The 14877-nt window shown below is 41.4% G+C and overlaps 1 protein-coding gene across 1 annotated transcript; it reads left to right on the top strand.

Annotated features, from left to right (window-relative positions):
* Positions 1–13437: 13437 nt before the first annotated feature.
* LOC133038129 (uncharacterized) lies at positions 13438–14478 on the top strand. Its single transcript, XM_061116182.1, has one exon. The coding sequence runs from the start codon at positions 13438–13440 to the stop codon at positions 14476–14478; it is 1041 nt and encodes a 346-aa protein (XP_060972165.1).
* The last annotated feature ends 399 nt before the right edge of the window (positions 14479–14877 follow it).

The following is a 14877-nucleotide window of genomic DNA, read 5'->3' as shown; positions in this document are numbered from 1 at the left end:
GGGAAAGCCTATGTGTTGCCTACCAAACAGACAAACATGCCCTATTATCCAAATTCAGGAGCTTATGCAAATAATGCTAAAATTAACACAGTGGTAATTTTTTCACTATCTTTATGAGGCTATAAATACCCTAACTACATTTTGAGAAAGGTGTCAAAAAAATGATGTAAAAACCCTCTGTAAAGAACTACTACATTAATATCAGTCACTCGTGAACTAAGGTTTATTAGTGCCAAAATCACGTAATAATTCTTCGTATTAAATTTCTTCTAATCATTAAATTAACTCTAATTAATAGTTGCTGAAAATCTTGGTCAACATTTTGGTACTTTAATTTGGAGTTGTAGGAAGCTTTCCGTAGAAGGAATATCATAAATAAAGTCCTAGTACAATGGTGTTGGCCAGAAACCACAATAATTGAGCACATCCACCTAAAGATCCTGTGGGTCCAGATAGAGAAAAAGTGGCTTCACATGTAAAGACCGCTTAGTTTAATTTGGAAATTAGCAGTTAATCACGTTTAATTATGAAATTATTTATAGCTATTCAAATAATTTATTATACTGTTATTATTGAATTCAGAGATGCATTTTTATGTCATGTAGTAGTTTTCATAAGTTTGCATTCCGGTGCCCGGTATTTTGGAACTCGGTGTTTGGCTCAGTAAAAATCACAACTTAGTTTGTTAGTAGTTTGGGACGGTTTATTAGACATTGGGAATGTCGGGAATAGCCGAGAATTTAGAATTTCCCAAAAAAAAATACCCCCTTTAGTGTTATTTATGTTATTTTAGTGTGGAGGGGCAAAATGGTCTTTTTGCCCCAATGATATTTTGTCTTTTTGTGACTTATTAATTGAAAAATAAGTGTTTATTTTCTTTAAGTGTTGGCTGAAATAAGAGTAGGACTTTGCATGATTTTTCATTTTATTCAAAAATTCAAAAGTTAGAAAAAATAGATTTTTCCAAAGCTTTTTTCTCTCTCTCTCTTTTCGGCCAAGCTTGGGAGCTGCTAGGGCTGGGTTTTCTTGGTTGATTCAAGTGGTTTTTAGCAAGATCAAAGTAATCCTAGTTGAGGTAAACCTTGCTCTAGCTCCTTTTCTTGTTTCTTGGAATTTTTGGATGAATTTTAGTGTGATGCATGCATGATTATTTGAGGTTGTTGCTGCTGTGATGTTGTTGTTAAATTCTGTGATTTAAGCATTTTTAATTGAAGTTAAATGAGCTGTTTGTGAAGCATGATGGTTGGGTTGAGTAAAGCTAAAGTTTTTCTATGCAAAAGTTTGGTTTTCAAAGAGAAATGTCTTGAATCTGTTGCTGTGATGTTGTTGATGTTTGTTATTGTTTTCAGAGGTTATTCTAGGCTTGATTAAGTAGATTTGAGCTAGTTTGGTCGCATGTTAGCTAGGTTTACTCAAGTTTGAGTTTAAAACTCAAAGCTTGAGCTTTAATGGTGATTTTTGATTATGTGCAATCTGGGTGGTTTTGAAGCTTTAGAAATGTTCTAGGGGATATATAGAACAGGTCTCGAAGGTTTCATGTGAATTGGAGTTGATTTGAGAAAGATATGAATTTTTGATGTTGCTGCCTGCGAGGAACCGGAATTCCGGTTGTGCATCCGGAATTCCAGATGGGGTTCTGAAATTTCACAGAACTGGAATTCCGGTTGGGCAACCGGTCTACCGGTTGGGGAAAATTCAGGAACCCTAGTTTTCCTCGATTTTATGTTTTAGGGGGTATTGCCATGCTTTTTATCGATAGGGAAACTTTTAGTTCCTAGTTTAAGTCCCCGAGAAGTGATTTAGCGTGTCACTTATAGTGTTGTGATTTTTATGGTTTAGGAGCCTGTAATCCGCTGCGCAGATAGTTCCAGTCAGGTTGACCGGCACACCTGAATTCGGAATCCAGGTAATATTAGTATAACAGTATGCATATGTAGATTACATGTTTAGCGTGCATGTAGGAAGCCTGTTAGATTACATTAGTTATGTATGTTGGCTTCGAACCATCCAACCCTGTCACGTCGGTACAGGCTGGAGTAGGACCAGCAGCCGGAGTATGACCGGTTCGACCGATCAGGCTGACACTTAGGTTGGTGGTTCCGTACTATTGACGTATCCCATCGGTACAGGCTGGAGTATGACTAGCAGCCGGAGAATGACCGGTTCGACCGATCAGGCGGATACTGTAACACGTCGGTACAGGCTGGAGTATGACCAGCAGCCGGAGTATGACCGGTTCGACCGATCAGGCTGTTACTTGTCAATAGTACCGTCCCTGTGAACGTTCAGAACTCAGTACCGTGTTGGACACGGCAGTAAGGGGGACTCAGTATCGTGTTGGACACGGCAGTTAGGGTTATGGTCAGGGGTATGGGCGTCTGACCATGACTGGGATTTATGTATGAATATTATTATGCTTTTCTTACTGAGTCTGTCGACTCACAGTTCTACGTTTATGTGTAGGTAAAGGCAAGGCTAGAGCTGATGGACCGTGAACGAGCTCATGAAGATTGTACATGTCGGGGCGGTTAGGCCTGGAGCGTACGATCATCGGGACAGCAAGGCTAATTTTTGTAACTAGTCGCTAGGCGACAATTAGTTTGTATGAACAGTAAACTTTTGTAAATGTTTTTGTAATCGGGATCCCGAGTCTTTTGTATAAATATTTTATAAGTTTAATTAAAAAGCAAAAATTTTAATTAATCACATTTTCCATAAACCTCGTTGATTAGCAACGAGCTGCACAGCATGTTTAAAAAATCACGTAATACGCCTATGTTCGTTAGGGTGTTACAATTTGGTATCAGAGCCGCCAGGTTGTCTTCCGAAGATCGTCACGACATGTACAATTATCATCAGCAGTTAGCTCGTTTCACGGTTCAGTAAGCCTTTATTGCTTTAGTAGTTTATATATTTATTTATGAAAAAGAAAAGCCTGTTAGGAAGCATGTTAGTAGCCTGATAGTAGAATCGGTGCATGTTTCGTTTTTAATTTCCAAATTAAGCGGCATTAGTAAGCTCTCCTTGAATACGACCTGATATGCCAACTCTTGGTTTCGCAGGCGGTTCTAACTAGATGGATGCCAGGCGGACTACCAGGAGTCAGAGCAATTCAGTGGGGTCGAATCAAGGTCAGGGAGCTCAGTTTCCCCCGCCAGTTAGGGGCCGAGGTAGAGGTCCCCGAGGCAGGGCTCATGGTTGGGGTGATGAGAACCCACCACACGCTGCCCAGGCTCCCCCAACCGATCAGGGAGCCCAGAATTGGGAGGTTCGGTTTGCTGAGATGCAAGCCCGGATAGAAGAGCAAGACCTCGAGATTCAGAGGTTGAGACAGCAGGGTGCTCCTGCAGTTCCGGTGCTCGTAGTTCCAGTGGCACCTGCCCCTGCTACTCAGGCCGAATTAGTGGTGGCGGCCAATAGATTGGAACCTTTGTATGAGCAGTCCTGAAAGCAAGCACCTCCGGTTTTCTTGGGAGGTCCAGACGTAATGAAGTCCGAACAGTGGCTGACGGTGATCACCAAGATTCTGAACTTCATGGGTGTCACCGGTAATGATAGAGTGGTGTGTGCCACTTTCCGGTTCCAGGAGGACGCTCTGGTCTGGTGGGACATGGTGTCTCAGATTCATGACGTCACCACCATGACCTGGGAAAGGTTCCAGGAACTCTTCAACGCCAAGTATTACAATGAGGCGGTCAGAACGCCAAGAGGAAAGAGTTCGCTCACCTGACCCAGCGTGAGAATATGAGCGTGACCGAGTATACTACTCAGTTCGATCGGTTGGCGAGGTTAGCCTCGGGAATTGTGCAAACCGACTTCAGCAAGAAAGAGAAGTATCTGGATGGGTTGAATGCAAGGATCAGACATGATTTGATGATCACCACGGACGACAAGACCACCTATGCTGAGATGGTGGAGAAGGCACTGCAAGCTAAGGGCGCAGTTGGGTGTATGTCGGAGTCAGCTAGTACTCCGGCGAGTGGCGGGGCTCCTACCCCTCCTGCATCAGGCTTTAGCAGGGGGAGTAGTGGTTCGGCCATTGCTCAGAGGAAGAGAGCACCCACTGCATCCGGTGGCTCGAGTCAGAACAAGAGGTTCCGGGGGAACCAGAATAGAGGTAGTCGTTCCGGTGGTACTGAGACCCGATTTTCCTATCCCGAGTGCCCTAGCTGTAAAAGGCACCATCGGGGTGAGTGCAAAGGTCAGGGATGCTTTCACTGTGGCATGCCCGGACACTTCAAGAGGGACTGTCCCCAGCTCCGTTCTGAAGCACCGAGAGCTCCGGCGATACCCGCTCCAGCCAGGGTGTTCGCCATCACTCAGGCTGATGCAGATGCCACCCCATCAGTTGTGACAGGTCAGCTTTCTGTTAATAACTCGCTTTACTCAGTACTATTTGATTATGGGGCTACACATTCTTATGTGGCAGCCAGAGTCTTTAGTAAATTGGATAGACCGTACGATAGTTATGAATCAGGGTTTGGAACCCTATTACCTGGCGGAGAATTGGTTATCTCCAACAGATGGATTAGGTCTATGCCGATCAGGATAGATGGTAGAGAGTTAAGTGCTGACTTGATAGAGATGAGTTTAGTAGAGTTTGATATTATTTTAGGAATGGATTTCCTATCTAAATATTCGGCGAGCATTGATTGCAAAAGGAAGATGGTGATCTTCCAACCGGAAAGTGAAGAACCATTTGTGTTTGTTGGTTCAGTTCAGGGATCTCGGATCCTGGTGATTTCGGCCATGTCAGCTAGAGAATTGTTACACGGCGGATGCTTAGGGTTTCTGGCCGTGGTGGTGGACACCGCTCGGCCAGATACCATTCGGCCAGAGGACATCAAGGTGGTTCGGGAATTTTTGGATGTTTTTCCCGAAGAACTTCCAGGATTACCACCTCAGTGGGAGATTGACTTCGTGATAGACTTGGCACCAGGGGTGGAACCGGTTTCCAAAGCCCCATATAGAATGGCTCCAGCTGAACTTAAGGAATTAAAGATTCAGCTCCAAGGGTTGCTTGACATAGGGTTTATTCGGCCCAGTGTGTCACCCTGGGGAGCCTCGGTTTTATTCATCAAGAAGAAGGATGGATCTATGAGGATGTGCATCGACTACAGAGAATTGAACAAGCTGACGGTGAAGAATAAATATCCATTACCTAAGATCGATGATTTGTTCGATCAGCTTCAAGGGAAGACGGTTTTTTCTAAGATTGATCTTCGTTCGGGTTATCATCAATTGAGAATCTGAGAGGAGGACATTCCGAAGACGGCTTTCCGCACTAGGTATGGACATTACGAATTTCTGGTTATGTCGTTCGGACTAACCAATGCTCCTGCAGCATTCATGGACTTGATGAATAGAGTATTCAAGGATTTCCTTGATATCTGTGTGATTGTGTTTATCGACGACATCCTCGTGTACTCTCAGTCAGAAAAGGAGCATGAATTACATCTTCAGATGGTATTGCAACGGCTTCGGGAACACAAGCTTTATGCGAAGTTCAAGAAATGTGAATTTTGGTTATCTCAGGTGTCCTTCCTAGGGCACATTGTGAGCAAAGGTGGGATCAAGGTAGATCCCGGGAAGATCGAATCCGTCAGGGATTGGCCAAGACCGAAGATAGTGACAGAGATCAGAAGCTTCTTAGGTTTAGCTGGGTACTACCGTAGGTTCATGGAAGGGTTCTCTAAAATTTCAATGCCCCTAACCGAGCTTACAAAGAAGAATCAGCGGTTTGTCTGGTCAGACAAGTGCGAAGCTAGTTTTCAGGAGCTGAAACAGAGGTTGATTACCGCTCCAGTGCTAGCTTTGCCTTCGGACAAGGAAAGTTTGTAGTTTATTGTGATGCATCCAGACAGGGTCTGGGGTGTGTGTTGATGCAAGCCGATCGGGTCATCGCTTATGCCTCCCGTCAGTTAAAGGATTATGAACAGCGATACCCGACTCATGATCTAGAGTTGGCCGCAGTGGTTTTCGCTTTGAAGATTTGGCGGCATTACCTTTACGGAGAAAGGTGTGAAATCTATACCGACCATAAAAGTCTCAAGTATTTCTTTACTCAGAAAGATTTGAACATGAGACAGAGACGTTGGTTGGAATTAGTGAAAGATTACGACTGTGAGATCCTCTATCACCCTGGAAAGGCCAATGTAGTGGCCGATGCCCTGAGCAGAAAGGGTCCCGGGCAAGTGGCTAGTATGGTTCAGATCTCACCTCAGCTAGCAGAGGATATGGTTAGATCCAGCATTGAGTTTGTGGTAGGTCAGCTTCACAACTTAACGCTGCAATCTGATCTGTTGGAAAGAATAAAGGTCGCTCAGATGACGGATCCAGAATTAGTGAAGATCAGAGATGAGGTGTTGGCTGGCCAAGCCAAGGACTTTTCAGTGTCAGACAGCGGGATGCTTCTGTATAAAGCTAGGGTTTGTGTTCCGAATAGTGTGGAACTCAGGAACGAAATCTTTGAGGAGGCTCATTCTACCCCGTATTCTCGGCATCCCGGCACCACTAAGATGTACCAAGATCTGAAACCGTACTTCTAGTAGAGCGGTATGAAGAAGAATTTGGTAGAATTCGTATCGAGATGCCTCACTTGTCAACAGATTAAGGCTGAACATCAGAGACCAGCAGGGTTGTTGCAGCCTCTAACCCTACCAGAATGGAAATGGGAAGATATCACGATGGATTTTGTGGTCGGGTTACCTAGGACCACGGGTTTATTTAATTCCATCTTGGTAGTGGTGGACCGATTTACGAAATCTGCTCATTTTCTGCCGGGTAGAACAACATTTTCAGTGGATCAGTTGGCAGAACTGTATGTCAGAGAGATAGTAAGACTTCACGGGGTTCCGAAGTCTATAGTTTCGGATAGGGATCCAAAGTTCACCTCCAAATTTTGGCAGAGTTTGCAGCGAGCAATGGGTACAAAGCTGAAATTTAGTACAGCATTCCATCCTCAGACAGATGGTCAGTCCGAAAGGACAATTCAGATATTGGAGGACATGTTGCGAGCCTGTGTTATGGATTTTGAAGGCTCATGGAATAAGTATCTACCGTTGATAGAATTTTCTTACTACAACAGTTATCAGAGTACAATAGGGATGGCTCCCTACGAACTGTTATACAGTAGGAAATGTAGATCTCCCATTCGCTGGGATGAGACAGGGGAGAGGAAATACCTAGGTCCAGAGTCAGTGCAGCGGACCAATGAGGCAATAGAGAAGATAAAAGCTAGAATGCTTGCCTCACAGAGTAGACAGAAGAGTTACGCAGATCCGAAACGCAGAGATATTGAGTTCCAAGTAGGGGATCATGTGTTTTTACGAGTATCTCCGATGAAGGGGATCAAACGTTTCGGGAAAAGAGGCAAGTTATGCCCTAGATTTACAGGACCTTTTGAGATTCTCGAGAAGATAGGTCAAGTGGCATACCGGTTAGCATTGCCTCCAGCTTTATCAGCAGTTCAGAACGTATTCCATGTCTCGATGTTGAGAAAATACGTTTCAGATCCCTCTCATATACTCAGTTATGAGAGCCTAGAACTGCAGCCAGACATGTCTTATGAGGAACAGCCAGTGCAGATCCTGGATAAAAAGGATAAAGTCCTTCGGAATAAGACCATAGTATTGGTCAAAGTTCTCTAGAGAAACAGCAACGTGGAGGAAGCCACCTGGGAGCTAGAGTCAGATATGAGAGCTCAATATCCAGAGTTATTCAGGTTAGATTTCGGGGACGAAATCCTTTTAAGGGGGGAATAGTTGTAAAGACCACTTAGTTTAATTTGGAAATTAGCAGTTAATCACGTTTAATTATGAAATTATTTATAGCTATTTAAATAATTTATTATACTGTTATTATTGAATTCAGAGATGCATTTTTATGTCATGTAGTAGTTTTCATAAGTTCGCATTCCGGTGCCCGGTATTTTGGAACTCGGTGTTTGGCTCAGTAAAAATCACAACTTAGTATGTTAGTAGTTTGGGGCGGTTTATTAGACACTGGGAATGTCGGGAATGGCCGGGAATTTAGAATTTCCCAAAAAAAATACCCCCTTTAGTGTTATTTATGTTATTTTAGTGTGGAGGGGCAAAATGGTCTTTTTGCCCCAATGATATTTTGTCTTTCTGTGACTTATTAATTGAAAAATAAGTGTTTATTTTCTTTAAGTGTTGGCTGAAATAAGAGTAGGACTTTGCATGATTTTTCATTTTATTCAAAAATTCAAAAGTTAGAAAAAATAGATTTTTCCAAAGCTTTTTTCTCTCTCTCTCTCTCTTTTCGGCCAAGCTTGGGAGCTGCTAGGGCTGGGTTTTCTTGGTTGATTCAAGTGGTTTTTAGCAAGATCAAAGTAATCCTAGTTGAGGTAAACCTTGCTCTAGCTCCTTTTCTTGTTTCTTGGAATTTTTGGATGAATTTTAGTGTGATGCATGCATGATTATTTGAGGTTGTTGCTGCTGTGATGTTGTTGTTAAATTCTGTGATTTAAGCATGTTTAATTGAAGTTAAATGAGCTGTTTGTGAAGCATGATGGTTGGGTTGAGTAAAGGTAAAGTTTTTCTATGCAAAAGTTTGGTTTTCAAAGAGAAATGTCTTGAATCTGTTGCTGTGATGTTGTTGATGTTTGTTATTATTTTCAGAGGTTATTCTAGGCTTGATTAAGTAGATTTGAGCTAGTTTGGTCGCATGTTAGCTAGGCTTACTCAAGTTTGAGTTTAGAACTCAAAGCTTGAGCTTTAATGGTGATTTTTGATTATGTGCAATCTGGGTGGTTTTGAAGCTTTAGAAATGTTCTAGGGGATATATAGAACAGGTCTGGAAGGTTTCATGTGAATTGGAGTTGATTTGAGCAAGATATGAATTTTTGATGTTGCTGCCTGCGAGGAACCGGAATTCCGGTTGTGCATCCGGAATTCCGGATGGGGTTCTGAAATTTCCCAGAACCAGAATTCCGGTTGGGCAACCGGTCTACCGGTTGGGGAAAATTCAAGAACCCTAGTTTTCCTCGATTTTATGTTTTAGGGGGTATTGCCATGCTTTTTATCGATAGGGAAACTTTTAGTTCCTAGTTTAAGTCCCCGGGAAGTGATTTAGCGTGTCACTTATAGTGTTGGGATTTTTATGGTTCAGGAGCCTGTAATCCGCCGCGCAGATAGTTCCAGTCAGGTTGACCGGCACACCTGAATTCGGAATCCAGGTAAGATTAGTATAACAGTATGCATATGTAGATTACATGTTTAGCGTGCATGTAGGAAGCCTGTTAGATTACATTAGTTATGTATGTTGGCTTCGAACCATCCAACCCTGTCACGTCGGTACAGGCTGGAGTATGACCAGCAGGCGGAGTATGACCGGTTCGACCGATCAGGCTGACACTTAGGTTGGTTGTTCCGTACTATTGACGTATCCCGTCGGTACAGGCTGGAGTATGACCAGCAGCCGGAGTATGACCGGTTCGACCGATCAGGCGGATACTGTAACACGTCGGTACAGGCTGGAGTATGACCAGCAGCCGGAGTATGCCGGTTCGACCAATCAGGCTGTTACTTGTCAATAGTACCGTCCCTATGAATGTTCAGAACTCAGTACCGTGTTGGACACGGCAGTAAGGAGGACTCAGTATCGTGTTGGACACGGCAGTTAGGGTTATGGTCAGGAGTATGGGCGTGTGACCATGACCGGGATTTATGTATGAATATTACTATGCTTTTCTTACTGAGTCTGTCGACTCACAGTTCTACGTTTATGTGTAGGTAAAGGCAAGGCTAGAGCTGATGGACCGTGAACGAGCTCATGAAGATTGTACATGTCGGGACGGTTAGGCTTGGAGCGTACGATCATCGGGACAGCAAGGCTAATTTTTGTAACTAGTCGCTAGGCGACAATTATTTTGTATGAACAGTAAACTTTTGTAAATGTTTTTGTAATCGGGATCCCGAGTCTTTTGTATAAATATTTTATAAGTTTAATTAAAAAGCAAAAATTTTAATTAATCACATTTTCCATAAACTTCGTTGATTAGCAACGAGCTGCACAGCATGTTTAAAAAATCACGTAATACGCCTATGTTAGTTAGGGTGGTACATCACAGGTAGATGTGAAAGAACAAGATGACATTGAAGATCCCAAGTACGAGGAAAACTAAGAAGAGTATAAGGCATATGATGATGGTAGCTATACTAAATTAATGGCGTTAAGACAGAAAGATGTTGACCACGAGGCTGAGTAGGAAGTGTAAAAGGAGCAAAATAGAAAGATGCAGGAGATAGTGATCACCATGCAAAGAACGGTTGAAGTTGCATGCATTTATGTGCATCCAAATGTGGGACCTCTTCGACAAGACAAGATGAGAGAAGGATCTCCTCAGCCATCAACGAATTAGAGGCATAAGAATCAGGAACCAAGCCTCAACTGATACCTTTCCAAAAGTCCCCAAAAGGCAAACCCTACAGCCATTTCGAAAAGGAATAAAAAGGCTCAAGATCCACGTAAAGTTCACTCTGATCTCCTTTAAGGGAAAGGTCAACAAAGAAGCAATTTTCCTAAGGGAAAGACTCGTCATCAATATCAGGAAGACCAAAAAGGTGTATCCGTGCATCAAGAGTGGGAGGAGAGAAAGTGAAAATTTCAAAGGGATCCTCTGGTCGATTTAAGACAAAAACTCAATGCCAAGCCCTGTGATCTTAGGGATCGCTTAGAGCGAAAGAAGAAAACCTTATCAGTCTCAAACAACACCCATAATGAAGGAATCCTAACTGAACTCACTATTCTCCCAAAGGATATAGCTAAGGTCTCCCAAGGAAAAAGGGGAGATGATTCAGAGTCTGAATGCAACGACAGAGAACCTTGTACGAGAAACATACTTGAAGCGAAGCTCCCAAAGAGTTTCAAAATGTCTGAAATAACCTTATACATCGAAGACACAGATTCTTGTGATAACTTGTCAAGATTATTCAACTGCGTGACGACAGTCATTACAGTCAGTAATGACGTAAGATGCTTGTGTTTCTCGTAGTCACTAGGGGGATCACCTGAGGAATGGTTCAAAAAATTGGAGTCCAAATCTATAGACAGTTGGAATAAGTTACAGACTAGTTTCAGATGGTATTTTTTAACTACCAAAAAGATTAATTTTGAAGTCAATGACCTAACCAACATTAAATAAATACCAGCTGCGACGTTGAAAATTTTCATCAAAAGGTTTAAGGAAGAAGCTTTAAAAAAAAGTGGATGATGGACAATAGTTAGCGTTATTACAAGTTGGTATTCAGACGTGACTCCTTTTTCGAATGAGATTCAGCGAGAAGGAGCTGTTAGCCTTTATGACTTCCAAAAAGGGCTCAAAAGTATATCAGCTTGGAGGAAGATATTACCCCACTCCCGGTCATGGATATGCTCTCGGAGCACAGTTTCCAAGAATCATCCTTCCTATCACGCCAAAAACAAGTAAAGCAGCTAGTGTGCAATTTTTAGAACCACTAAGATATTTGCATAACCTTGCTCTTACCCCGTCTCAGTCCAATTTTAGGACACCAAGAAGTAACATGACTCTGGGGTGAGATTATAGTATCCCGCTCAATCCACACCGTCAACAGTAAGTGGGCCTGAAGCTCCTCAGACCTCTTGGAGTAAGAGGTCATCAAAAGGAAGCACGTGGAATGAAAGTAAGAGGAAAAGAAACGCCACAACTCCCAGTATACTTATGATTAAGGCTCAAATTTGTACATTTTAAGCCATTATTTATGCATATATAATTAATATAAATTAAGTATTCTGTGGTTTTAATAATAAATTTATTTTTGTTGGGAATATTTAATTTATTTTAATTTTGTGTTATTTTTCAGATTTGAGCAAAGTATTATAATAGAACCTCAACCCAATTGGATGATTGATCAAAAGCCCAACATCTATTTTTAATTCACATGAAGAGATGGTGCTGGATGTTTGCACGTTATCTTTTGAAGGCCCATTAGTTAATGCCTAATGTGGAGAAATAGTCCATATCAACTAAGTTTTTTAGTTGACTATCTCATATGACTACCACAAAGAATGCAACAACAAAAACGTGTCTCTTTCTTTGCCAACGTCATTCCATCTGACGGGAGTAACTAGCTCACGCCACCTGTCCCATCGTCCCCCATTCTCTCCAACATTTCCTTACACGAATGGTCCCATTTTATCCATTGTGTTAAGCTTTTTGTGCCATTTATCCCACTAAATGGTACACGAAAATACCATATTTGAGGAGCAAATTTGCACTATAAAAATGACCCAAATCTATTGTAAAAGGCATCAGATTTTAGATTAGAGAAAATACACTTTGTCATTCTATTTTTCAATCTTATTACTATTTTATCTATACTTATTTTAGTGACAAAAATGAGTGTATTAGAATAGTAATATTGGTGAGGCTAGAGTGTAGATTTTGTAATTCTTATTTCTATTATTGATATTGATTCTTTTGTGCTTCATCTCCATATCTCATTTATTAAATTGTTCTTCATCTTCTAATTTGTCTTCCAAAGTTAATAGTATCTTTTATATAAGTTCAGTCATGCTTTTCTTATGTAAGTTAGGCTATTAATTATTTTGGTATATTTATTATATTGTATGTCGTTTACTGCATTCTGCCAACAGTGGTATTTTGTCGATTTATAATATATAATATGATATGCTGTTAAGTTAGAGGTAAGATTCAATTTATGCAAGAGTAATTAATTTGTGCTTTTAACATATATATCTTCCAGTTGTAATTAATGGTGTAGAATGGCAACTGCGTTCGAATTAATATCGGTATTAGAATAGGATTTGTATAACTACATTTCTACCTTACCAAACTCTTTATCTGATCAACTTTCTCACCTCATCATTTCATTATTTTTAATTCATTCCAAATTCTATCTTTTTCTATCTATACTAATCTTTAGTGGTAATTTACCTCCCTGTGGATACGAAATTAGCCTGTTTACTACCACGACCGCAGTGTAACTAATTGGGCGACATCAACTTAGTATACTGATTTGGTGGACACCTAAGAAATTGTGTACTTGGCCACGAGGTAGAACACTCACTACCAGAGGCTGCCTCCTCTATACTGGGAGAATTTATGGAGGGATCCAAACAAGAGATGTGAGTATCTCAACAACATTTGACATACTACCAATGAATGCAAAATTTGAAAGGTGAGATCGAAAGCCTAATATGGCTGGGCCACCTGTACGAATGGATAAAAAATACATTACCACACATGATTTGGGCGACAAGCTCGAGCACCACTGCCACCTAGAGTGCAAGTCCCAGTTGCATAGGCTCCTCTGAGAGCTTTTCCCCAAAACCAGTCAGTGCTTGGATAGCTGCCTAGTCTAATTTAAAGATTAGCCATGATCTCGAGCGAGCCTCATAATGGAGGAACAACATGCAATGAATTAAAATGTTATGCTAAATGAGGTAGTTGCAGATTTTGGCTATTTCTTAACTGCTAATAAGGAATGTCAAAACTCTATCTCGAAAGGAATTCAGCCTACACCTCCGGTTCTTCGAGCAGAGCCAGTGATGCGCAACCTAGATTCAGCTTTTCTGAGTTCAAACAGAGAGGGGAAAGTGAAGATAACAATGGATGACATAGAGGAGGAGGTTGCATACTGGAAATCGGCTATAGTTTGTTACGTTCTTTGTGCGAATCCACCTCTTGCAGTTCTGGAAGGCTTTGCACGACGGATCTGGAAGGACAAAGTGGATAAGATAGGTATGGTCTCTTATGGTGTTTTTCTCATTAGATTTACTAGTATTAAAGATAGAGATGATATTCTTGCTGGAGGTTATATCTTCTTTAACAAGAGGCCTGTCATTATGAAGGCTTGGGATCCTAATTATAATGTTAAGAAAGAGGATATTAGAACCATTCCTATTTGGATTCAGCTAGAGGACTTAGAATTGAAGTATTGGGGGCAGAAATCATTGTTTAAAATAGTTGGGCAGCTAGGAAAACCTATTATGGTTGATGAGGTTACTAGGGAAAGGGATAAGCTACTTTTTCCTAGAATCCTTATTGAAGTTTCAATGGAGCAAGAGTTTCCTGGCCTGATCTATTTTGAGAATGAGTTTGGTAATGATGTGTCTGTGGTTGTCAATTATGAGTGGAAACCTATTCTGTGCAAACATTGCAAAGGAATGGGACATAGTTCGGATGATTGTAGAAAGAAGGAGGCAAAAAAGCAAGAATGGGTGGTGAAAGGGGTGAAGAAACAAGTGCCCGAACTGCCTAAGGAAGATGCAGATGGGTTTCAACAAGTGGTGAAGGGTTGGAAGCTTAAAAATCAGCAAGCTCCTGCTGAAGCATCTATCTCGAACCAGTATACTGCTTTACAGAATGAGGAAGAAAATGAATTGCAGAAGGAAGAGGATCGGGTGACTGAAGAAGTGCATGAAGCGATATTAACTAGAGGAGGGGGAGAACCTCCTTTAAACAATGGATAGGATTCTAAGTTGGAACGTCCGGGGAATCAACAATCAACAAAAGCAAATGGATGTTAAGCAATTTATTGCTAAAAATAATGTTGGTTTGGTTGGTCTCCTTGAGACGAGAGTTAAGGCTTCGAGTCTTGGAGCCTTATATGTTAGAATGTTTTCCAATTGGTGTTTTACGGCAAATAATGCTTGGCATAAAGGGGGGCGAATTATAGTAGCATGGAATCCTTTGCGTTACATAGTTGACATACTTTTTTGCTCAAGCCAAATAATTCATCTTTCGGTTACAACCATGGATAATAGGAACAAGTTTCTTGTTTCTTTTATTTATGGTTTTAACAAGGAAGAGGATAGGAGGCTTCTTTGGAAAGAATTAGAGGGTTTGAGATCAAATGAACCATGGGTAGT

This window comes from Cannabis sativa, chromosome 5, assembly GCF_029168945.1.
Source record: "Cannabis sativa cultivar Pink pepper isolate KNU-18-1 chromosome 5, ASM2916894v1, whole genome shotgun sequence".
NCBI lineage: Eukaryota > Viridiplantae > Streptophyta > Magnoliopsida > Rosales > Cannabaceae > Cannabis > Cannabis sativa.
This window is presented reverse-complemented; position numbering and strand designations above follow the sequence as displayed.